This window comes from Balaenoptera acutorostrata, chromosome 21 (genome assembly GCF_949987535.1).
Source record: "Balaenoptera acutorostrata chromosome 21, mBalAcu1.1, whole genome shotgun sequence".
Classification (NCBI taxonomy): domain Eukaryota; kingdom Metazoa; phylum Chordata; class Mammalia; order Artiodactyla; family Balaenopteridae; genus Balaenoptera; species Balaenoptera acutorostrata.
The window spans coordinates 18999542-19026982 of record NC_080084.1 but is presented as its reverse complement, the minus strand read 5'-3'; the positions used below and the strand labels follow the sequence as shown (position 1 = coordinate 19026982).

The window sequence follows — 27441 nt, the reverse complement described above, 5'->3', positions numbered from 1 at the left end:
TCTTTTCGCACAGAGTGCCCCAGTCTTTCTTCATTCCTTTGTCCCCAATCCACCTGGCTTTTCTCTTTTTTACTCTTCCTTCTGGTTCTCCAGAACAGCAAGCACTCTGCGCCAGACCTTAGCCTCGTCCGTCGCAGCCTTTTGAGCAGCACATAGAGGCCCTAGTGAGGACTGCTCTCCTTCTAGGCAGCTTTCTGCTGCTGTGTTCTTCATCTTACTTCCAAACCAAAGAAAACATTTATTTATTCAACAACTTCAGAGAGACATACTAATGAATGTCTATATTATAATAGATAAAAGTGCTAGGAAGTGGAACTACAGGAGTGAAAAAGGCTCCTGATCTCAAATCGAATAATAATTAAAAAGAAAATATTGTAAAGTGTCTTTCAATTTAATTAACCAAGTAATTTATATGCATTTAATAGCACAGGATCAAACTTGAAGATAATGAATAAACAGGAATATTTTTGCCCCTGAAATCTACATGAATTCACCCTAGACTTCAGCCCTTTTCCAGTATAGCAATTTAAAATGCTGTCTACTGTTAATTAATTTTTTGATTATTTAAGTCTCCTAACAATCCCATGGATTAGATAAGAGAAGTGGTATGGTTGACATTACTCAGATTCCTCTACCTTAAGTTTTTAGGTTGGAATTCTTACCAATTCATGACTACAATTTCACTTTGAGAAGAGAAATATTCTAAGGAATGATGCCCTGTACTACACTTTCTTTAACTTTTCCTTTGATTTTTGAATGGAAACTAAAACCCTGGTAGAGTTAATGACTGTTTTACCTACTCCAATTATTCAAATGATGCATTTCTATTATATCCTGCACAAAGAACTAGTAAGTGTAAAACATGAAAAAAATCATCATCCATCCACTTTAGTTACTAAAGGGTCTACTATGCATTTTTGTTTTCATGTTTCCTCAATTTTTTAAATATTATGATGAAGTTCAATTAAAAGTAAGATCATGCTGGACATTTTTTTAGAAGAAACTTCGTTCTTAGAGCTTATTTGAGCATTGATTGATCTTATCTGGTACCTAAGCAGCTGCATTAGAGAATTCCTTGATTTAGTGAAGAGAGTTTTGATTAATAAAATGCATTTAATATTTAACATTCAAGAATATCTTTTCAGTGTCTAAATTTCAAATTTCAGAATTCAGCATGAGACTATGTTACTTGAAGCTATGACATTTTGGGAATAGAGATTTCACATATTAATGAGTAGACCCATGCTGGGACATTAACTCTACAGATACAATGTGTACATCTTCTGTGGCTGACTTTCATAAAGGAAATTGAGAGAGAGAGGGAATTAAGGAATACTGAATTCTTACAGTGAACCAGGTATCCTATTTAATTAAAACCTAACCCAAGGGCTTCCCTGGTGGCACAGTGGTTGAGAATCTGCCTGCCAATGCAGGGGACACGGGTTCGAGCCTTGGTCTGGGAAGATCCCACATGCCGTGGAGCAACTGGGCCCGTGAGCCACAACTACTGAGCCTGCGCGTCTGGAGCCTGTGCTCCGCAACAAGAGAGGCCGCGATAGTGAGAGGCCCGCGCACCGCGATGAAGAGTGGCCCCCACTTGCCACGACTAGAGAAAACCCTCGCACAGAAACGAAGACCCAACACAGCCATAAATAAGTAAAAATAAAAAATAAAAAAAAAAGTAAGAGCAGTGGCAGATTTGGCCTAAGAATTAAAAAAAAAAAAAAAAAAAAAAAACCTAACCCAAACTGCAAGGTTGGCATTACTATACATATTTGTATCAATGGAAATTGAAGTTTGGAGAGATTAAATAACTTGCTCAACATCACTTAGATGGAATGAAGGAGGTGGCATTGCTTCCCAAAATGGCTCATTTCAAAGTTCATAGTGTGTCCATAGAAAACCTGAACTCCAAGATTCTAGCCTCATCGATAAGGTATTTAATTTCTCTGATTAGAGCATCCTCATTTTTCAAGTGTAAACAATCTATCATCTCCGTATATTAAAAGTGTTGGTGAAAAAAAATGAGATAATTTATATAAAACTAATATTTCAAAGCATAGAGGTATTTTTGCCTTGCTTGTATATATATTACTGATCACAGGTTCTTCTACACAAACCCAATAACCCCATAAAATAGTATCTGAAATTAACCACAGTGGAAATCATGAAGCTGGTGGCTGGAGAGACGCTATATTTCACATAATTTTTTTTCAGTTACTATGAAGTTGAGGACCTGGGAATACCAGGAATTTTTGGTTTCCTTTTCTTGTCCTGCCTTTTGAAGCAAATGCCCTCCCAAAGGATATATGGAGGCCAATGGGTTGATAATGAGTAGCTTAGAGTATAGCATTTAGAGTATAGATAGCCATACTAGGAGGGATACATAAATTTATTTTTAATGATGTTTTTAATTGGGTGAGATTATTTTATGTTAGGCATTTGTAAAGAGTAGCTTATGGCTAAAACTGTTTTTAAGTATAAAGTAGGGCCACAGTTCTTATATACTCTTTCTTCTTTCTAACAAAAAATATGCTATTCTTATTCTTTTGTTTAAAGGTTAGAAATTACCCTATGAATGAGATCCAGTATTTTTTGACCATGAGGTTTGCCTGCATCATTTTTCCTGACCATGACAAGAGTTAACAGTCTATGTTTTCTCTATATCTTATAACATCGTCATCACTTTAAATTACCTGAAATATCCTTTAGCATCTATACAATCAAGCAAAACTGACATTGTGCCCTTTTGAACAGTCCTTTTCAAAAGCAATAAACAATAAATATTTATTTAGTCAACAAGTTTAAATATACATATTAATAAATGTCTATGTTATGTTCCTTTTTCTCCTTTTTCTGTCCCTCTTCCTTTCTGGTTTCCATGATTTCTATAACTTAAGATGTGAGAATTCATCACACATTTTTTTTTTTTTCCTGAAGTGAGGATGAAGCAGATCTTTACCTTTTGTTCCAAATAAATGTTGACTAATGGTTAGATTTATCAGGTAAAATATATGATGCCCAGTTAATTTTGAATTTCAGACAAACAACAAATGATTTTTAGTATAAGTATATCCTCTGCAAGTATTGCATACTTATACTAAAATACGATTTTATGTTTAACTGAACTTCAAAATTAATTGTGTCCAATACTTTTAATTGCTAAGTCTGGCAACCCTACCAATAGTCTGATGTTTGTAAAATTTTCCCATTCAAGGGAAATATATATTTATATATTTTTTAATTTTTTATGCTGTGAGAGTTTGTTTCTGGCTCAGATGGCTTTTATTTTTCCTCACTGATTTCCTTTTAAGATTATCATTGTTGCTTATTAATTGTTGCCCTTTTGGCTCATTTTGGAACGAAAAGTGAGAGGATAAGATTAATTTTCTCATTATCTGGAAGTCTGTAGCTAGTTAATTATTTATGATATTTTATGCAGTTTTCAATGTAGCCCCTTAGGTGGTATTATTATACATTTATTTCTTCAAGTATCTTTTTTTTTTTTTTTTTTTTAATAATCTTTTATATTTATAATGTAGTTACTTTTATTTATTTACTTTTGGCTGTGTTGGGTCTTCGTTTCTGTGCGAGGGCTTTCTCTAGTTGCGGCAAGCGGGGGCCACTCTTCATCGCGGTGCGCGGGCCTCTCACTATCGTGGCCTCTCTTGTTGCGGAGCACAGGCTCCAGACGCGCAGGCTCAGTAGTTGTGGCTCACGGGCCTAGTTGCTCCGCGGCATGTGGGATCTTCCCAGACCAGGGCTCCAGGCAGATTCTCAACCACTGCGCCACCAGGGAAGCCCAAGTATCTTTTTTTTTTATCAACAATAGTTTTCTATATTGATATTTAGAATCAACACCTTTATCAGTCTTTCATCCTCACTGTAAAATTAAATTTTTGATAACATTCTACTTTCACTTTCATTGATATATTCTGTACTAAGTTATTATACTATATGTGCCATTCTGTGTTTTAAAATAAATATTGCTACTGTTCTTTAATGATATTTCTGGCATCTTGTCTGGGAAGTTTTCAAAATTATAAAATAGTAGAAATTAACTTGTGAACTTTGCCCATGGATAGCTAGCCCACTTGGAAATTATATCTTATTTTAAAATGCCAAAGGAGTCTCTCCATGAGATTTAGAAATTTGTGCCTTAGAATGTTGTTTCAAATGCCAGCCCCTCCACAGTCACAAAATCAGTTTTATCTAAAACTGTTACTTTACTTTCAAAGACCTATTTCTAAGAATTGTCCACTCACAGAAATAAAATATTTTAAAACATACTGGAAGAGCAAACTCCTTAAAGAAATAATTGCTCTAAATTTGTGAAAACAGTTAAATAAATAAACAGTATATGCCTTACATATCCTCTCTAGGAAAAAACAAAACAAACAAACAAACAAAAAAAAACCACCAGCAACTAATAAAATCCAGTAAGAGGTCAACAAATGTGGATAGCTTTTAGCTTATAAACTGAAATCTGCAATCTAAGGAATTTACTGGAGCAGAACCTTGTACATTTACCCTTAGAACCATAATATAGATGTTACAGACTGAAAAAAACCTCTTCCTCTGTGATTCAAGATCAAGATCTGCGTTGCTGTTTTCTGTAGAGGAGTCCTCTGGTGATTCTAGCATATTTCCCTATATACACACTTACTTTTAAGGAATTTAAATGTTAGCTCTAATTTCCTGGTGGCAATTTTTTCATTGCTTATTGAATCAATATATTTTTTATTGTTCTTGATGATAAGTAGAAGCAGCTTCACTCTGTAGGTGTAAAATTTGTAGTTTTTATTTGCGTTGTATTGAGCTAGCGTTGGGGCCATTGATGGAGCAGCCATGACATTCTTACACCGAGATGTTTGAAGATGATTAAACCAAAAGGAAATAAAGTTTATTCTGAAGGGAATGATCTCATTTATGTAAAATTACAAAAGAAAAAAAAAAAGAAGGCTGTTTTTTCATCATCTTTAACGAGTGTTTTTGCTTTTGATTTTTGGAAAGGAAAATCATTTTATTTTGCTCAGTTAAATTAGAAAAAGCTCTGTCAACCTGGAAAATCAAATGGAGTCGATAAATGAAAGTTTAGATAGAGTATCATTCAACTACCTGAGCACATGACCTCTTCAGATAACTATGATCCCAGGTGAAGTCCACTCTAATGAACTCAAGCCGTTCATGGTTTTAGATTGAGCCTTAATTCCAGAAAGGTCAAAGTAAGGTGCCCTGTTCTCTGTAGTTCAATGATCACTCTAACTAAAGGCTAGTGCTGCTTGTGGGCAAATTGCTAAATGCCCTATGGACCTATGTCTTGAAACAATTAATACTATACTACATCAGAGCTCACTCTCCACATTTTCATTCAAGCTTTGCTGCTTGTAGAAAGAACTGAATATTGTGACCTATCCCTCCCTCAAATTCACTTACCTGGAAATAAAGAAAAGGGAAGGAAATGGATCTTGTTCTATGATCAGAAGGTGAAAATTCTCACTCAGTCTGAACTTTTATAAATAAGATCATCTTAAAAAGGGTCAACACGGTGGAACTTAGATTTACCCTCCTTGGCCCTTCACTACCTTAAACTCCTTTTCCAATTTTTCTCTTTTATTTTCTGTACTCCTATTTTCAATTGTCCCATTTTTAGAAGAATATTTGGTGCATAACAGTAGTAATGAAAACCAGTGTGTCTGTCCACTTGCTTATACTGACTCCTGGATTCACGTTATCCTCAGGCACTGAAGGAGCAGTGTTCGGGCACTCTGTCGAAACACCTCACATCAGAGCAGAACCTTCCCAAGACCTCAGGTAAGTCCTGGCATTTATACCTGTGTCATTGTTTCCACCACTGATGATGGTCCTTGATATATAAAGAACTAAAGCAGAAAATGTGCTACGTAACTGTATAAAGAATTGACATTCCCTGCCTGCATGGTAAATAGATAATCGGATATTTCATTGAGGGCAAGAAAATGTGAGTTATTATTCTGTCCTTCTGTATATTTTTCCTTTACAAACATACAATGGATATAAAATAAACATATCGGACAGGAGGAGTGTGGAAAAAGAAAAGAAAAGGCAGTTATGAGGATGTTGAGGGGAGGACTAATACAAATAGGGATTTCAGAAAATCTGATATAGATAATGAAATATATGGCACGCATAGGCATAAAGAAAGGGGAGGCAGAGAGTGAGAGAAAGTTATAAATAGTCAGGGAGGCTTAAGTAGAGGGAAATCAGAAACAAATGCAAACAGTGATCAGTAAAAGGCAGAACTTAACTGCCCTGTGATACACTCTTCAATCTAATATTTCCAGTGGAATAAGCTCCATCTGTCAGTTTGAGAGGACAAAATTATAAGGTATTCTCCCCAGAATAATCATGGCAATCACTGATAAAAGTTGAAATACTAAAATCTATTAACTTATCTATTGTTCTTAATTCAATAAATATGTATTTAATATATACTTTATATATTTTATATAAAATTATACCTATTATAATAACTTGTGTTAATCATTTTGCAATATATACATTTATCAAAATCATTATGTTGTATACCTTAAACCAATACAATGTTATATGCCAATAAAAAAAGATGTTTTCTCTAATTAATTTCAAATAGGTATCTTTTTTTTAACATCTTTATTGAAGTATAATTGCTTTACAATGGTGTGTTAGTTTCTGTTTTATAACAAAGTGAATCAGCTATACATATACATATATCCCCATATCTCTTCCCTCTTGCGTCTCCCTCCCTCCCACCCTCCCTCTCCCGCCCTTCTAGGTGGTCACAAAGCACCGAGCTGATCTCCCTGTGCTATGCGGCTGCTTCCCACTAGCTATCGGTTTTACATTTGGTAGTGTATATATGTCCATTTGCTATGATATGAAAAAAGACAACCCATATTGATATAAAAAAATAAATTACATATTTAAAATCATTTTTAAAGCTGAATTAAATTATTAACCTGAGAAATAGAGTCTTTGTCTTGAAACACAATAAAATATTAAGCAAAATACCCATTTTATTTCATAAAGAGCAGGCTCAGCCCTTCCTATTTGGATGAGTGGAAAAAATGCTCAAATAAAAATAGAAAAATAAAGTTGAAAAATGTTAATTAAAAAAGAAGTCATACTTTGGACTTCCCTGGTGGTGCAGTGGTTAAGAATCCGCCGGCCAATGCAGGGGACAGAGGTTCGAGCCCTGGTCCAGGAAGATCCCACATGTCATGGAGCAACTAAGCCCGTGCACCACAACTACCGAGCCTGCGCTCTAGAGCTCGCGAGCCACAACTACTGAGCCCACGTGCCACAACTACTGAAGCCTGCATGCCTAGAGCTGTGCTCCGCAACAAGAGAAGCCACTGCAATGAGAAGCCCGCGCACCGCAAGGAAGAGTAGCCCCTGCTCGCCACAACTAGAGAAAGTCCGCGCGCAGAAACAAAGACCCAACACAGCCAAAAATAAATAAATTTATTTTTAAAAAGTCATACTTTGGGCTTCCCTGGTGGTGCAGTAGTTAAGAATCTGCTTGCTAATGCAAGGGACACGGGTTCGAGCCCTGGTCTGGGAAGATCCCACATGCCGCGGAGCAACTAAGCCCGTGAGCCACAGCTACTGAGCCTGCGCGTCTGGAGCCTGTGCTCCGCAACAAGAGAGGCCGCGACAGTGAGAGGCCCGCGCACCGCGATGAAGAGTGGCCCCCGGTCGCCGCAACTAGAGAAAGCCCTCGCACAGAAACGAAGACCCAACACAGCCAAAAATAAATACATTAATTAATTTTTTTAAAAAAGTCATACTTTTACAACAGTAAATATTGCAGACCTTTATAGTTCCATGATAAAATTCCTTAAGAAAACTCAGTTTTTCACTAGTTGAGTAGCCCAGATTCAAACAAGCTAGTTAAGAATAACAGGAGAAGGTGCCCCTCTTCATGTGATCAGGCATTTTTTAATAAGACAAATAGAATAATTATTTACTTTACGCTGAAACCCCGAGGATTTAGGAGGGTTGGAGAATATGTGAAAACAGTGTCTCATAGTGTGTTATAGTCTTGATTTATGACTATTCTCAGTTAGGACCTCTACATTTTTGTATAAATTATCTTTTCCTTCTCTACTTAACAAGGTTGTGTTGCCACTAGAACGGGATCTACGTCTTCCTTGCTTATCTTTAGTTCAATAATAGCCAGCCACTCTATCTCACACATAATAGTTTTATTATAATTGGTTAATGTGAATTACTGAAACTTAGTAAAACTGAATAATGAGGCTGCTAAATGCCTGTATATAAGGAATGTGGTGTCATTTGTTTTTGTATTACTAAGACACGTGACTAACATTGATTCCAACTGTTTTTGAACTGTGTTTTAACATAGATACCAGAGTTTCATTCAATAAAAAAATTTTAATTACTAAGTTCTAAAAGAAACTTTTTTTACTTCTAACGTTTTAGTAATTATGTACTCGTTTCACAGATTTTCATTATGAAAAGCCTATTGCCAAAAAAGGAAAAAGAACCAACTGCTATTTTAATTACTTTACTGACATGTCTCAACATTCATAAGTATGAATGTGAATTAAATTATAATTAGTATATCATGTCTCCAGTTTTTATTTTCTAATTATTCATAAATTATTGACCTAAGCGAGGCTTAGCTGCTAGTGCTAAAAGCAGATTGGCAGCCCCCAAGATGAGTGGTACTGATCTAAATTCCAAAATGGAAGCAGAAGCAAAGCACAGTAATGACGAGGTTATTCAATTATTCATTTGTGTACTGAAGATTAAAAGCAGTGTCTGAGGAGAGCCTTACAAGTCTTGCTGACAATTTTCCTTTCAGGGCAATAAGAAGTACCCTTAGTTGACACCTAAGTCTAATCAACAAGGTGACATCAGTTGACCAAGTAAATAAAATGTAATTTAGGGAGTAAGAAGCCATGTTGTCTCTGATTTTGCTTTTGTCAAGAATAAAAGACTTTAGAAAGAAACATTTCAAAAAGTTTACTGTAGAGTTTAGGTAATATTTTGGTGTGGAAATGTAGTAGATTGCTATAATTTATTTACTCAACGGCTGTTTAATGAATGCTTACTATGTGCCAAGGTCTGTGCTAGTCTTCATGTGCATTTTAACAATACAGGTGTAGATTTTCTTTAAATTTTTTTTATATCAGGTGATATTGTTTTTTGGCAGGGACTTATTTGTTAAAAGGCTAAACAACAAATAGTAAGGACATCATAGCACTTTGCCTGAAATAGTCCAAGTATAAATGTTCTTTTTATTCTTTCTTAAATTAATATGTAGCTAAATTATTATAGTTCAATAGAATTTCTGCCCTCTTTGGTGAGAAGTGATAAAATCTATAATGTAATGCCCATTGTCCAAGGATTGTTTGGATCTGAGTTTTATTAACTGCTCCAAGAATAAGGCAAGAATTTAGACTTTGGTTTAGTTAAATGAGTTACTATTTAATGACATAATTGGCATCTTTTCATCATTTCCATTCTTGTATGCATATAATTTAAAACTGAAATGTGAGGTTTGCAGGCTCCAAATTAATCTCTGGAAACACATAGCTTTGATTTACATAGTTCCCGTGTTCAAGGAAAAGCCACCATTTATTAAATGGTAAGGATTTTTCCCTGAGACAATTTGTCAATAAAGGGGTAAAATACTTTACTGGTATTTTTCCACCTATGAGAAAAAAATGGTAATAAAGTAGTATTTTTCTCCTCCCCACTTCCCTTCCACATACCTCTCCCTCTCTCCCCTTTTCCCTCTTCCTTCCCTTTCTTTCCTCCTTCCTTCCTTTTATTCTTTCATTCTATGTATGTTTGTATATTAGAGTTTGTAGCAAATGTGGATAACGAGAAGTTTGCCTTCGCTTCCAGTCATGGGAACGGGGAGCAAAAATTGACCTAGGGATTTGTTTGATCTAATTTGCAGGAAGAGACCATAAGGGGTGTGCAAGTGGGCAGGAAACAATACAAATGGTGGAAACAAAAACAATGTGATTTGCAGCTGAAAAAAGCTCAGGGTAGCCTGAAGTGATAAGACAGTAAAAGTGGTAAGATAGTATAAGAATATATGTTCAGGTCACAGTTTGCGTTGGATTGTTTTTTCTAAAAACACTTTTCTGTGCAATTCTGCATTTATTTCATCCTTGAAATGGCAAATAATGAGTGCCAACTGTCTGTGCTACTGTATTAAGTATTTAGCAAGAACAAGGCACATGATATTCAAGTTCTGCTTAAGTTTCCATTTAGTAATTGCATCGTGCAACTTAGTTTAAGAGAAGTCTAAATCATTTTCTCAGAATGTTGAGAATTCTGGAAACCTAGGTCACTCATTTTCAAATTTGAAAATTATGTAACACCTTAAAAACAAAATCTTGTTATGGCTTCGGTATCTAAACACCAAAACTGAATTGCTTGGAAAAAATAGTCAGCAGAGTGACTCGAGTTCAACATTAATCCTTCTCTCTACTATAATCCCTGTGTACCCACTATAAAAACTCCTCTGAAATGCACTGCTGTGATTACTATAATGCTATAAAAATGAACACAATTGTTCTTCACTAATTCCAGTGACTAATTGCATAGAAATTCACAAGTTTTGCCAATACATGTGGACTTCATTTTTCAACAGGCCTTTTAGAAAGTATTTTGTAATAAAATAAATAGTTTAAGTATATGTTGTAAACCCTCCTCAGTGGAAGCTTGAGAATTTCCATGGAAAAGAGAATTAGGGTATCATTTAACTGTTGATACTCCGTTACCAAAAGTCTACTTAGTAGATGGTTCTAGAAGAAAATCCAGGTTTAGTCTGATTCGAGTTCCAAGATCTGAGCCCAGGACATTCTAGAGGGATTCTAGGCTGATTTGAGAAGTGGCGGGTATCTGGAGAAAACCAGTCCAACCAAAAACTGGCATTGTAAACTATATAAATTATTTTTCTTTATGATTTCTAGGCTTCAGTCTTGTTTCAAAGGTTTCCCTTTTCTAGAGTTGGATATTTCCTGGTTTTTTTCTTCTAATTTTGTTGTTTATTTTGTACACTAGGTCATTTCTTAGTTTTATATTTTGAGTAAATAAAATGGGAAATTATGTTCTGAATTTTCTTCCAATTTTCTATTGAAAATTACAGTCTATAATTTATTAGTTTTTATATTTTGAATAGATAAAACTGGAAATTATTCTTGCAGAGCATGTTAAGGATCTAATGTTATTTCTTCACTATGGATAGTCAATTTATTAAGTATCATTTATTAAATAACTTCATATTTTCCACCCCAAAATGATTGCTACAACTTGTCAAATACTAACTTCTCATAAATACTTGCCATCTGTTTTAGATTGTATTGTGTTTCATTGACCAAATTTCCATTTCTAATTTTGATGTCATTTTTTAATTAAAATACCTTTATATTAAGTTCTAATTTTAAAAGGAAAATCTCCTACTTTATCTTCATTTAACAAATCTGGTAATTATCACACATATTTTTCCCCTCAAAATATTTTGACATAAAGTTTTAAGTTTCAAGAGACTCTACTGAGATTCTTGTTGGAATTTTATTACATATATTTATTATTTTTGATATATTGGAATTTTCATGATATGGAAGTATAAATATGAGCTTATTTTTATCCAGGAATACCTCAAACTCTTAAATTTTCAGGTAAAGTAAAGAATATCAGATGTCCTTTCTAGGTATTCCTTTCCTGGAAATAATTGTAAAATACAGACTTTGAATAATATAGCATTTATATTAATATAGTGATTTAGTAACAGGAATTACATATTTTTATAGTATCCCTGTATGTCTTTAGTATCTTTATTGCATTGTAATACAGTCAATAACAGTCAAATATTAGCATCAATTAACAGTTTTCCTATTTAGATTTTCATAGTATACAGTTCTACAAATTTTACCAAAAAAAAAAAAAAAAAGATAATCCTATAAGATCTGTGAACACACTTTCTTTCCCGACATCGTATTATGAAAATTCTCAAACATACTACATGTTGAGAGTATCTTATAGAAAGCACCTATATAACCCCCAGCTAGATTCTCCTAGTATCATTTTTCTGTATGTCTTTAGTTATGTATACATTTCCACTGTCCATCCACCGGAATATCTTAATTTTTATGCATTCGAACATAAGTTGTATAAATCTGTACACTTTTCCTGATCACTTCAGCATGTACATCATTAACTAGTAGCCAAGATCACTTACAGTTTCTTTCCTTTTGTTGTAAAATAATTATGCAATGACATTCACAAAGCCTAAATGCATATTTGCTGGGTTTTGAAAAATGTGTACACCTGTGTAACCCAAATTCTTGTCAAGATATAAAACATTATCATCACTCAAGAAAGTTCCCTCATTTCCTTCCTGGTAAACCCCCACCACTACGCACCAGAAGCAAACTACTCTCTCTTTTTTTTTTACCCTGTATTAGATTAGACTGACTTAGTACTAACATAAATTGATCATACAAGATGTACTTCTTTGTAAGATTTATTTCATTCCACATAATGTTTTTGAGAGCCATTCATGATGTTGTCTGTATCAATAGTTCCTTCTGCTTTATTGCTGGTCCATTATATGAACATACAATATTTTATCTATGCATTTTCCTAATTGAAAGATGCTTGGGATGTATCTGGCTATGTTAAGTTTTATATAAACATGCCAGAGCTTTCCAAAGTGGTTGTATCATTTTACTCTTTGTCGACGAAAATTCAGTTAACAATCAAGTTAAGAAGAATTAATGAAAGGGAATTTTATTCAAGCCAAATTGAGGATTATAATCCAGGAGACAGACTCTCAGAAGCCCTGAGAACTGTTCCACCTGTCAGAAGTGGAAAGCACAGTCATGTACATTTTCAAGACAAAGGATCATACATCAAAATGGCATACTGGTATTTTACGTAAAGTTCACTGAAGACTCACAACCCAGGTATGCATCGTACAAAGGGAACAGCAAGTCATTATGACCCCCTACAGATCTGGGAAAGAATGCTGTTCTTTTAAGAAGTTGCATAGCTAGTGTCAGAAGAAAGGAAAAAAGAAAAAGATCTTTCTGTGGAGCAGGCAGGCATTCCCACCTTTGAGGCGCCCTGGTTAATGTTTAATGGAGGTGCACACTGCACATTAGGGACAGAGAGGAGGACCAAGCTAAGAGAGAGAATTTTATTTTTAAATTTTCTTGTCCTTCCTTAAAATAGCTTTTAGTATATTATTATAAATATATGGCTAACACACTAATAAAGAACAGACCTAATGATGTTCTGCAATGAATAAAATACTTTATGTTTAAGGTGCGCTGTAATTTTATTTATTAGGTAACTGAGCCCCAGTGAGGTTAACTGGATTTAAAATTTCTAGTAGAACTCGTGTAGAAACTATGAGCTTATTATTCAAAGTCCTATGTTTAATTCTTTCATTAGATTGATGTAACTCTTGCACATAATAATTCTCAGTGAGTTTATACCTGAATTTCCCAGACTGCTTCTTGGAAATAACTTTCATTGCTTCATAGTATGCAGCAACACTTTTAATACATATAGGAAATACTTTTTCTATATCCTGCAGTTTATAATATAGCCTCTAGAAGTACCCCACTTCTAGTAAGAGCCTGGGAAAATATTATTTATAAAATAGTCAATGAAATATATTATTACACCATCATCAAATCCTTTTGATAAATTGGGATAACTGGTAACATGATGTCTACTTTTTATTTTATATATTTTAAGTTTTGTGTCTACATCTACTTTTTCTATAATGTTCTTTGGATAGTTAATATCATGATCATATGCTTACCTGATTTCAAAACCTTTTAAAAGTGCCTCATTGTGCTTAAATGCAAATATTACTTTCTTATTGTCAGAATTCATGGAGTTTAACACTTGCAGTTTGGATGGAAATATAGAACAAAATTTGCACACCGCTTGTGAAAAATGTGTTTTTTCCTTATTCACCAAGTGATAGACCTAGAGACAATGGGCAGTTCTAGGTAGGTAATGTGTGTAAATGTAATATTTAAATGTAAGTATACATGTAATTGTGAATATTGATATTGGATGATTCAGGTTAATACATGAATCTGTAAATGCTCACACTGAATTTATGCTATTCACAATAGTGTTAATCTGAAGATTTTAGGTCTCCATATACATTGTAGTCCTGCTATGAAATTTTTGCTACCCAAAATTTAGTTTATTTGCTTATGCTAAATAGTCAGGCAAGCTTGTAAAAACTAGTTTGCAGCTTACTTTAATTTTCATGTTCATAAGAAATATTTGAATACCACAACATGTTCCTTTGAAAATAGAATTATGAAATCCTCCAAATGATCTAATAAATTTTTATTATATACTCTATCTGCACACTCTCCATAATTAAAGTTCCTAGTGTATATTACTCGTCCGAGTGATGGATAATATATAAAACAGTGCTCTTTTTAATAAAATTTATATCATTTCTTAGTGATCACTACTTTTAATTTTATCAAGATTAGCAAAGCATACAGTTGAAGCCTGTTTAATTCAAATTCTTAATCACTTTCAGTATTTATCACTTTCAGAACTTGAAGGATTTAGCAATACTGTAAAATTGCCATGTTTTTTATGTTTTCTGTACCACTTGATAAGTTATATATATATATGTACTCCTTGATAAGTTTTATATATATTATATATATCATATAACATGTTTTATGTAACCCTTTACCCCTTGATAGGTTTTATATATATATATATATACACACAAACACATATATATGTATGTATGTATATATATTTATATATATATGGCAGGTATATATTGTCTTAGGGCACAGAATTATCTGTAGAAGAAATGAAAATATTCCTGTAAAACTTTAATTTACATGTATGGTCTCCATTTTACTCACTATCAGAAACTAAGCCCCAGTCTATTCACTTCTCTTCTTTCTCCCTGGGGTTGCATCGTTATACCAAGACGCTTACACTGCCAAAGCATTTGGGGTGACATTTGGTCCTTGGTAGCCTCATGATCCAACTGGCATTTGCCAAGATGTTCTTCTTCTTACCGTCACTTAGTCCTCAGTCACTGCAGGTCACCACTCTTTTCTCCTTTGGGGATCTTGTGGTCTCTTGTCCTCAGTTATCCTGAAATATCACTCTCTCCTCAGACCTCTAACACCTAAAGAATAAAGGTCCCACAACCTAGGACTTGACCTCAGGTAGCAGAACACAGAGAGCCATTCAAGACCAATTCTGTTTATTTCTCTCCAAATCTTTTCTAGCCTGTGAATCAAGAAAACAGTTTCTCCAACTCGTGAAATAAACAACAAGGTCTCACTGATGTTGGTTTTCTTCTCTGTTTTTGTTTATGTGCTGAATCATTTTCAACACAATAAATGGCTAGGGTTTTTTTTCAACTCAAAATGTCTGTAACATTAGGAAACACAAATATCTTTAACAGCTTCTCTGCTCTATCGTCCACCATTTTTGGCAAAGGATAATGTTTAGTGAATGGGGAATGGCAAAGGAAGCAAGGAAATGGGATGGGGAGGAAATCCCATACATTTCAAACTACTATCCCACTACATAGCTATTTCCCTTAATCAATTTAAGAGATTCCTTACAATCCTATAAGAAAACATTATAATTGTCAATTTTAGAGATGATAAAACTGAAATTTATTGCTGCTGGCTCACTTTCCTGAACCCAGGTCTAGCCAGCTCTCCATTTTTACTGCCTCTTTGAATAGGGATCTTCTAAGTCAATGCTAGCAAAACACTCTATAGCAAGACTGGCAATGGGTACCTGAGGTCTAAAATGAAGATGAAGACAATTAAGATTTTTAAATTAAATAATTAGTAAGGATGAGAATGGAAAAACTCAAAAACCCAGAAGCACTTACTATATTTTAATGCTCTAGCAGAAATAGGGTAAAAATATAGTACAAAAAATGTTCACACTTAATACAGATATTTTACTGTCAAATATATAAATATCCCAACCCCATATCCTTGGAAACAAACTAAACCATATCAATTATTTGATAAAATAAGCGTGTTTTTCCTCCCGCTTACAAGTTGTGTTTCCTTCAATGTCAGATTCATAATGTTTCAGAACATTAATTCATGTTAATTAAGTTCTTATCTGACTTCTGATTGAGTGGTTCAATCATACCCAAACTTATGTAATTACATTTAATGTTATAGAAATGGTCTATAACAAGTGGAAAAAGAAATGGTCACAGATATATTATTCAAGATGGTGAATATTTGTGGGTGTATCAGAGGACATCACTTATAAATATATATTTAAACATTCAGATTTTGAAATTTAGATACTCTGTGCAAAGTATAAGGATTATGAATGAAAAAAATTATGGGTGATTCTTTTTGAAGTTTTCAAATATTCTGTGAAAACGTGTAATTTGTGTTTTAAAAAAAACCAAACAGACATTTCTTTAAAATATGTATATTCAAAACCTCACCCTCCAGAGATTTTATGAAGATATCCAAAAGGCCTATAGGGATGAAAGTTTCAAAGTTGCTTTAGTGAGTGAAAAAAATTTTTAAGTGTTGAAATCACTTGTTCAAAATGCTGGCTCTAGTCCTTCAATATCACTTTCAATATCACTTTCAAGTGTTTAAGTTCAACTTTACTAGTGAGAGAGAGGGCTGATCTTCAGTGCTCAAACTATTTGGTGTGGTTCTCTCTGAAAAACCACACTGGGACTGTAGCCTCAAAGGAGACCAGTTGCTCTGGATGATGGTGAATGTGAGCCTGAAGGGACTCTTGTCCTGAAGTCCCGAGGTCACCAGGAACACAGGCAATTACAGCCCCAGAGCAAGCTATTTTCCAAAACGATCAACTCCAGGATAAGATCTCTTATCACACCAAGTGCTTTTTACGACTGTATTCTTGTTTCTGTATTTTGCCTTCCTTTGCTCTTTCTCTAGGTTTATATTTGGAGATAATTTTGAAAATGCCTCCCAAATATCTTTTTTGCAGGCACATCTATCTAAACACTTGTATATCACCCCTCATTTAATTTTTCTTTCTCAGACTAATGTCATTCATTCTGTGGACATTTTCTTGGGCCGATAGAGGTCAGGTGATGTAGGAAATATCTTATGTCTTCATTTTAATTAATGTCTAGAAGTGTAAAGAGTCCCTTGAGAATTTTTTAGTTTACAGAATTTTGACTGGGCACATTTGGAAGTTTGCAATATTAATGATTTTCGTTAAAACTCTCTCATCTTTGCAAGACACGGACTCTTTACTGAGGGATACATTCATGCTAACTTTCTAGAAATTTATTTCTTAAGACTCCATCATTAATATTGAAAATGTGTAATAGATTTAAACTAGTAAACTACCACAACCTACTTTTCATGTGCATTGTGAAGGGAAACAACACAAGAAACTGTTACCAAATCATTATACAAATGAGAGTAAATAATTGATGCTAACAAATGAAGAAAGAGCCAAAAAATAGATAAAGCAATCAAAAATCTTTCTAAAACTCATTTTAGCATTTTTTCTTTTTGGAAATGGCAAGGATTTGTATTTATGCCTGCCTGTTTGTTTTAGTTGACCAACATTATCTTTGAGTCCAATGTAAACTTTTTTTCTTATCAATATTAAGGTGTTTGTTTGTTTGTTTGTTTGTTTAAGGCTTGAATCACCAACCAGGTCCTTGATAATGGAAGCTCCCCGGGGGGTCCAGGTGAGCGCTGCAGCTGGAGACTTCAAGGCTGCCTGCAGGAAGGAGCTCCATTTGCAGTCCACAGAGGGGGAGGTGAGTTCTGAGGTGTAGACACTGGCCTTTTACTGCGGAGGGTGCTTCTCCTCAAATTATATGCATATGATTCCATGAGAAACAGAAGGAACTACTTCATAAGACGGCTCAGATTATGAAAATATTAATACTTCTTAAATATGAAACTGGGTAAACCTAATGTTATTTTCATAAGTCAAAGCTTCATTTATTTTCTACTGAAAGATATTCATTCATAAGTCATTTATAAGTGGGGCATCTAAGTTCCTGCAGTTTCAAAAATCGACAGATGAATGGAATGAATATCAGGGTAATACGCAGAATGAAGGCAGTCTTTGCTGTCTCTGTTCCATTTTGGTCTTCAAAAAGTTTTTCCAAAAAGTGCTTTGAAAGTTTGTGTGTTTGTTTCAGTAGAAGTAGTACCTATATTTTTCTAAAAGGGAAACAAAAAGCAAAAGTTTAGTTTGCTATTTCACCCAATTATTTCCTAGATGAGATACATGCTGTTTTTCTTCCATGTTGCTTTATTTCACCCAAGAGTCTGTTTAAACTCTGTTGTCCTCATTCCTTTAAAGATCCTCTTCTTTCTCTTACTGCCTGATTTAAAGAACCCTTTGTCTTTGGGCTTCCATTCTTTCACTGGAATGTGATAGGCAGGTATTTATTTTGTCTCCTTTACTTGCTGTATACATTGTGACTATTGTGTCTGCAGAATCACATTTTTGTCCATTCTGGAAATTCCTCAGCATTACATCTTCAGATATTCCCTCTCCCCTTTTTCTCTATGGCCTTTTTCAGACTCTCTGAAGAAATGTTATGTCTTTTCATTCCCTTACCTTCCAGATCTCTTAGCCTCTCCTTCCTCATTTCTATTTCTTTATTGCCCTATGCCTCACTCTGCCTATTTATTCAGATCTACATGCCAGGTTCCTCCTCAATATCTAATCTCTTCTTCAATCCCTACATTGGGCTTTTAATTCCAGTAATTTTGTTACTCATTTCTAGGATTCTCATCTGTTGCTTTTTTCCAAATCTGCCTGGACATCTTGGTAGTTGCTCTCTTGTTTGCTTGTTTGTTTTTAATTCTAACTTCATTATTTCAAAGCCTTATGCATAATACATATTCAATTCTGTATATTTTTACCACAATTCCCAAAGTCCTTGAAGGTCTAAATCTGTTGTGCTGCTGTTTCCACCAATTAAGTCCCTTAATATTTTCTTCCTTCGTGTGCTTATTTATTTTTTTAATGAGTTTATAAAGGTCAAGCTGAGAAGAAAAAGCATGGAAGGATGATTTGAGAGTGACCCCCTGGAGCATTTTGGGCCTCTTCAGATGTAAATATGAGGGCAGACATTAATAGAATCAAAAAGAGGATGTTCCTTTCTTACCTTTATACCAGTATCTCAGTTATTGGTTCAAGATAAATTTGTATTACACATTTGGCTTCCTTTTTATAAACAAACTTATTGCCAGGATCATTAGCATCTTATCTGATATTACAGCTTAAATAATCTAGAAATATGTTTTATAATATTGAAAACATATATCCATATTACCTTTCAGGATTTCTTCCCACTACAATTGCAGACTACAATACTTCGTCTACCACAGCAAGAGAGAAATCTTTCTTAAATATCTCACATCTTTTTTAAAGCATTTTTATCATGCTAATCATTTCCTTCAAATTATTCATAATGAATCATCTCATAATAAATATTGATGGTTATTAATCTCCATTCTGCTTCTATTTATGCACCACTTTACTTATGTTCTTTTATTCAAAGTATCAGCAGAATCCTTGAATTCAATTACAGATTAGCATTTAATTGTGAATTGAGTATTATGCTGTAAATAAGTCACAGCCAAAAGCTTTCAGCTGTGGCCATTTTTTATATTAATAAAATAAATATACAGAAAAGCACAGCACTTTCTATTAGAATGAAATAGCATGTAATTTTTCTAGGAAGAAGTATGAAATGATATAAAATCTTTCTCTATGCTTCATTGACTATGCCACAGAAAGACAGATCCACCAATTATTAAATAATACAGAAAAATATAAAGTCCCTACTCTTAGGTAGTGTTTAAATTAATTAAGATCAGGGCAAACATGGTGTTGAGGTAACCAAAATAAGTAAGAATGAAATTGCACACAAAGTTCTGCACTGCAGAAGTTTCATTCATTTCAGACACCGTATTGCAAGGAATTTCAAATTCAGCTCTGAAAACAACATGAGTGACAATTGTAGGTAAAACATTGAAAGTTATAATAGCATATGCAATGCAATAACTTAATAACATATGTTACAAGATGACACAATTTTTTAATCTTGCAAACTGATTAAGTGTTCTACTACAGTGATAGGTCTGATTTCAACAGGTAAGAATGGAATAAATGGATTCTTGGTAGAGAGAAGACAATGGGCTGTGACTTAAAAGCTCAGGGGTGTCATTACGAGTACCAGGAAGAGTTTCACAACAAATGGATTATATGGTTTATAGGACGATATGCAATAGAAATATCAATTTTAGAAGTTGGAAAGTGAGCAGTGTCATAGTAAGTGCCTTAAGCAGAACAGAAAGAGGTATGAGGGAGTCCATACAAGCTGCAGAAGCCTGGAAAAGCTGAGCAATGTGGGGTTGGAAAGAATCAATATACAACACCCCTTTTTATCTCATAACTTAGTTTTCTGTCTCAAACCAAGAAAATATTTTTCTCCCCTTTCTTTTCTTTTTCTTTCTTTTTATTTTTAAATGTAAAGCCATCATTTATTCAATCTTTCATCCTTCTATGGATGGATGTTATGTCTGTGAGGCTAACTTACGAAATTCAGAATTTTATTTATACTCCTTCTTTTTCTTTATCCTTTCTTTGTTCCTTTATTATTTCTTTTATAATTTTATATTATTATTGAGGTAAAAGTGGTATATAACACTGTGTAAGTTTCAGGTGTACAGCATTATAATTTCACATGTGTATACTACAAAGTATACAGAGTATATATACAAAGTATACAAAGTATATACTACAAAGTGATCATCACCAAAGTTCTAGTTATCACCCATCCCCATATAATTAACCCCCTTTTTCTCTTTTTAAAGGCCCCATTCATTTTAATTTACCTGTTAATAAAAATCTACCTCCCATATATGGGTGAAGCTACAATGTGGATCTCAGAAGATGATGGAATTAAGTATTGCCACATAGCCAAATATGATCAAGAGTCACCTGTAAATGGATAGGAGAGCTGGAGGGCACAGCTATAGCTAAACTGAAGCAGGCCACATACCATAAGATTCAAGGCTAACTCCATTGATAAGGCCACCACAGCTGGACTTGCTTTCTGAGGCTGCCACCTGCATGTCCTACCTGTATAAAAACAGCTACTCTCCACATTTATTCAGTTAGGCTACACCAATGGGAAGGCAATCAGTTCCAAACTATAAAACCCAGCAATGTGGCCTGGTGTCAGCAAGCCTCTGAAACCCACCAGGGCTTGCCAGTAACACTTGCTTCTGTGCTTACTAAGAAATGAACCACTGACAATATCTTACAGTCATTTGATTAATCCTACATGAGCCTCCTTATCCACATGTTCTTCAGCTTTCCATGTTCCATTCTTTATTGTCTATATCACAAGGTTTCTTGGACAAGACACCAGCTCCTAACACTTTTTCAGCATGAACTAACCTCCACATGTGCAGACCTAAACCCCACAGTCCCAGAGCTTGTCTTTATAATACGTTTGGCATTGGCAAAGCTTGAGAATATCTACTCTCTGCAGGCATGCCAACTCCTCAGCAGAAGGGAAGAAAGGGGTATATGCCATGCAAGCCCAGTTTCTCTGTCAAACTCAACCAGTAAGAGGAATCATGCCTCCTCCCCCGTGGAGAAGTGAGTGAAAGAACCCACAGGGTGTAGCAATTGGTATTACACTCATTGATGTCCCTCATCATGGAAACACAGAGCAGGAAGAAATGAGGCCCAGCATTTATACCCCAAAAATATGTTGTCATTTTTTTTTTTACTTAGTTTTGTGCACTTTTAACTTTCGAAGCAGAAAAATAAAAATTCATCTTAAAAAAAATAGAAGTCCTTTCTCTTTGCTTTCCTGTCACTTAACCTAGAAGAAATTATGAAGTAATAAATTTCAACATTCGGTACCTACAAACAAAAACTTTAATTATGCTTTCTTAACTTTGAATACTGTTGGTAAATGCAATCATTTTTATTTCATAATCTATCCACTTATTCAACAACTATTTGTATTACATGGAAGCTGTACATGCAGGGTCAAGCACTGTGAAGTTATAAAAAAATTCAGACTTAATTCTACCTTCAAGAAGGACATAGTTTATTAGGGAAAGTAATATATCAATATGACTATAAAATAAGCTACCAAGTGATGAGCAAAATAAGATATTAATAATAAACTGCTACAGGAGAGCCAAATAAGAAGAGTCTTTCCATCTCGGGGCGCTAGGGAAAGGTCCGTGGAGGAGGAAGCAGATGAACTGGGCTTTGGTGGAGGGTGAGAATCGTACCCTAGAGGAGAGAGACACGTACAAGGTGAAGGAAAAGCATTACTTCATGCAACTTGTACTGGCACAATCCTATGCACTGTTCTATAGTCTTGAACCAATGACAGGCCCTGCCCTCATAGATATTACTTGCAAGTAAGAGAAATAATAAATGAACAAATATACAATATAATGTTAAGAAGAGATTGTTACTACAGAGTAAAGTAAAGCTGTTAAGGAGAGATTAATGGATTTGTGTTACTTTAATAGGATGGTTAGGAAAGTCCTCTTTTAGAGGGTGACCTTTTAGTAGAGATCCGGACAACTATGCTCACATCTAAAATTAATCTAAAGTATACATGTCTATGGTATAGGAATTCCTTTTCTGGCTTATTCTTAGTGTGCCATAGATTCCTATATTTCAGAAAATTTTAAAGCATAAAAAGGCAAACAGGGCTTCCCTGGTGGCGCAGTGGTTGAGAATCCGCCTGCCAATGCAGGGGACACGGGTTCGAGCCCTGGTCTGGGAGGATCCCACATGCCGCGGAGCAGCTGGGCCCGTGAGCCACAACTACTGAGCCTGCGCGTCTGGAGCCTGTGCTCCGCAACAAGAGAGGCCGCGAGAGTGAGAGGCCCGCGCACCGCGATGAAGAGTGGCCCCCGCTCGCCGCAACTGGAGAAAGCCCTTGCACAGAAACGAAGACCCAACACAGCCATAAATAAATAAATTAATTAATTAATTTTAAAAAAAAGTTAAAAAAAAAAAAAAGCAAACGGGAAATCTCCCTCCTACCTCTGTTCTCTAACCACCCTGTTAATATCTATCCCCACTTGTAAATATTTGGAGAAAAGTTTTTCAGGCTAGGAAAATGAGTTAAAGAGTCCTGAGGCCAGGGTTGTTTTGGTGTGTTTGAGAAAATGTGAGAGCTCGTGCAAGAATAATTATAGGAAGTGATGTTAGAGAGAAAGGCCAGATCACCCAGGGCTTGTGGGCTGTGGAAAGGAATCTAGATTCATTTTAATCATGATGGGAGGCCGTTAGAGAAACTTGAGCGCTGGTAGGACATGATTTGGTTTGCATTTCTTAGAAGTTCACTCCAACAGAATGTACAATAGACTGTAAGAGGACAAGGGTGGCCACTGGCAGGCCAATTAGGGGGCTATTGCAAGAGTCTTAGTAAGAAATGATTAGGACTTGGGTGAGAGCAAATGTGTAGAAAATGGAATATTCTCTGGTTCTCCTGTCAATTTAGAGATGCCTTTAGGCCGTACTTAGCTACCTAACAATAGAATCAAGACATAGCTAGAGAGAGTTTGTTTCTTTGCTCATTCAAATTCATGATCCAATTTTCCTTTCTTTGGACCGTTCCCCATGCATGTCAAAATCATATGATCGGGCTTCCCTGGTGGCGCAGTGGTTGAGAATCTGCCTGCCAATGCAGGGGACACGGGTTCGAGCCCTGGTCTGGGAAGATCCCACATGCCGCGGAGCGGCTGGGCCCGTGAGCCACAATTGCTGAGCCTGCGCGTCTGGAGCCTGTGCTGCGCAGCGAGAGAGGCCGCGACGGTGAGAGGCCCGCGCACTGCAATGAAGAGTGGCCCCCGCTTGCCACAACTAGAGAAAGCCCTCGCACAGAAACGAAGACCCAACACAGCCAATAAATAAATAAATAGATAGATAGATAGATAGAATAAATAAATAAATAAAATTAAAAAAAAAAACAAAACCATATGATCTCTGGCCCTGAAAGTGTTGTGTCCATGATTTGGAATAAGTGAAGTAATTTTGCAAGTTAGAAGATTTAGCAACATGGGTGTTAAGTACAGGTAATGTATTTCATGGAGTCTTCAAACCTGATTATATCTAATAATTATCTGTTATTTACTGTGCATATTATCTACTTGGTGTAGATTGGGAGTCAACGTGACTTTATGAGTATTTAAAAAAAATTAAACCAGAGAGTAGAATTTTTTTAATTAATTGCCCATCACTTCACTAACGGCATCTCCATAAACATCCTTATTTCTTTGTATATTCTTTAGACTGGCATGTTTAAGTTAAATTAAAAGACAGTCAAAATCATTCATTTTCTGTGGTGTCTGAATAACTGGGTTGGCCCCTTGAGCAGATTATACAATCTTGCTTTTCATTTCGAGGGCATTCTCTCAGGATGTACCGTGTCTCAAAGGCTCAGGTAGCCGCGGAGCGTTTGGGCTGTACCGTAGGCACGCAATTTGTTCGTTCAACAAGGTTTGGCAGCTAAACCAACAAAATTGTTTGCCCTGTGGTCTTTCTTATTAGACCATGCTGTAAAGCTCTTAAGAATATAGGATGCTAAAAGGAATTAAAATGCAATTTCTTTCCCCCTAGATATTTTTGAATGCGGATACAATCCGGCTGGGAAACCTGCCGACCGGCTCTTTTTCCTCTTCTTCACCCAGCTCCTCCCACTCTCGGCAGACAGTGTATGAACTGTGTGTCTGCCCCAACGGCAAACTGTACCTGTCTCCAGCCGGGGCCGGGTCGACTTGTCAGTCCGGTAGCAACATCTGCTTGTGGAGCTGAACTGACTGATTTCTCCTCACACCAGAATAGCCTTTTGTTCCCGTCCGTCTCCTTCACAGTTCTGCTCCGTTTCCCTTGTGATCAGTCCAGAGCTTCTCCAAATGGTCCACAGAGCAACTCCTTCCAGTGTAAGCAGGGATTCGTGCCACCTTCTCTCGTGATTTTCTGTACTGCTCGACACGGAGAGTGTGAGTGACAGAACAGTGGAAAAACCATCTTCAGCAGGAAAACTGGATCATAACTTTTGCTCAGAAGGGAGAATAACATAGGTGCCTTTGCTACGTGAAGTGAAGCACACAGTTTTAGATTTTTGCAGGACCTGGATATGGACTGCACACACATACATGACATAGATGAAATTCCCAGTGTCCAATGGCAAGATGAAATGGGTAACCCTGTAAGAAAACTAGTTCTACAGTCTGAAAGCACAATTTTCCATTCATCTTTTTGGATGTAAACTTTTATCCCTGAATTTTAAAATTTTAAAGCATTATGTAATGCTTGCTTTACTAAAAATTAAATTCAATACATGGTTTTTAACAAAACAAGACAAGACAGAATCCCACCCTGAGTTTTGTTTGTTTCTTTAAATTCAATGTGTTGTTACTCTTTGTCTACTAACTCTAGCATTTGGTACATTAGGTAATTTTGAAAGCTCAGCAATAGAATCTTTACAGAATTAACAAAATGCCATTATACCATCATTTGTCAGATCTGAATGACCTTATATAGTATGTACTTGGCTATTGCATGTGACGTATTTGCTTTTAACCAAGCATCTAATTTATTGCAATATAAGGTAGGATTGAGAGGGACCTACCGATGGTGTGGAATCCATAGATCTTTTTTTTTTTTTTTTTAATTCACATGATATCCTTTACAACTAGGTTCTAAGAGTACAGTTTTTGTTTGCTTCATTCACTTTATACTTGACTCGGACTGCTAAAATTCAAACATCCTCTAAATAAAAACTGTGATGCCTAATGCTGAGAATGAATTCACTTTCCATTGGAATATCATCTACAGAATTATATCTATGTACTTTTTATTGGAGATTAAGACTTAAGGACGGTAGAAATTAAAGTGAAAATCCCCGCTTAAACAGTAAGACATACAAATGTTAGCGAACGTGTTGAAAATGTGTTTACTCCATTAGATTCATATTTTAAGGAATTTAGTCACATTCCTTTGCAGCTCTTAATATTTGGTTACTTTTGTTAGACTAAGCTACCCCGAATCAGAGAACATAGTTGCTTCTATCCTCCGATGCTTCTTTTTGTAAATTAGCTGCTGATAAATAACTCCAGAATGCTGCCCACGCGTTTACTACAACACTCCTTAACTCGAACTCTCGCACCTTATAGAACCCAAGAACATAAAATTGTATTAGCTATTTCCTGTTCTGGGAAGATGACTTGATTACTCTAAGGTAAGTCTTTAATTTTCACACATCAGTCCATCTTTTTCTCCCCCATGCACACACGATTACAGGTGTGTGGAATTTTTCAGTTTGGAGGTCCGTGACTGTAGAATCTTTGGAGTTCAGGACTCTGCAGCACAGGGTGAAGTGGGAGACTGGAATTTATAGAAATAATCTGATTAGTGAAAGTAAGAAATCTGAGTAAGGCAAGCAACAAAGTGAACCGTTTGACCAGAATTCTCTTGTTGGGATAATGTAACACATCGAATACCTGAAAAACCTCCATTCCACTAAATATATTCTATACTCAGCAGAAAAGTCAGAAAGCTAGTGCAGTTCTATTACTCTTAAAATAGAACTTGTGTTTGGGGGTTATTACATAAAACCTTAAGTCAATAGTGGAGTAAAAATTAAGATGTGCAATTGCTTAAAAAGTCATATCCTAACACAGGAGTTTAATTTATTTAAGCTAAAACATTAGAAGTTACTATGAGAAATCCTCCCATTGGTTTTTGCATAATACTCACACGAAGTATAACACAAGAAATTATGATAAATTATGGGTGCTAATCACTGTACAGACCTTTTAGGAAAATGCTATGTATTAATTTGAGACATATCCAAGTTCTAAACATCCCTAAATTAAAACAATTAGAAAGTTTCTTAGTCAAATGGGAACAATTCTTTTGATTAGTGATTAGCCCTGTTTCTAATCTCAGCTCTGTCTTCTACTAATCAGTAAACTGATTTAGGCAGTCTGGGAATATCTCCAGGCTTCAGTTTACTCAACTTTGCAACAAAAGCATTGAATCAAATGGTCTCTTAAGATTCCTTCCAGCTCTAACGTGTTCTAATTCCAAGAGCAAATATTATAGAAGGTGAAAGGGGCCGTCGAAATTTTAAACTATATGTCATGAGAGGAGAAAAGATAAAAAGTGTTAAAACCAATTCCAGTGAGGGGCTGTCAAATTTTGAATTCACATGTATTTTGAAATGTTATAAACACAATTCAAAAGAAATGTATAAGAGATTTAGACTATGTCTAGATGACGTAAAACTATCTGCTCAGTGTGGTAAAAAAAAATAGCATAGTGATGCAGATAGCTTTCCTATTCAACACTAAATGGGTGGTTTAAATT

General features: G+C 35.3%; 1 protein-coding gene across 3 annotated transcripts in view; it reads left to right on the top strand.

The window, feature by feature from the left end:
* Nucleotides 1–24882, top strand: part of SGCZ (sarcoglycan zeta) — a 314292-nt gene extending 289410 nt beyond the window's left edge. For all 3 annotated transcript variants that reach the window (XM_028164506.2, XM_028164508.2, XM_007174038.2), the window contains 3 exons: nt 5742–5814; nt 17692–17815; nt 24688–24882. In XM_028164506.2, the coding sequence (XP_028020307.2) occupies nt 5742–5814; nt 17692–17815; nt 24688–24882 (392 nt within the window). The remainder of the gene's footprint in view (nt 1–5741; nt 5815–17691; nt 17816–24687) is intronic.
* The last annotated feature ends 2559 nt before the right edge of the window (nt 24883–27441 follow it).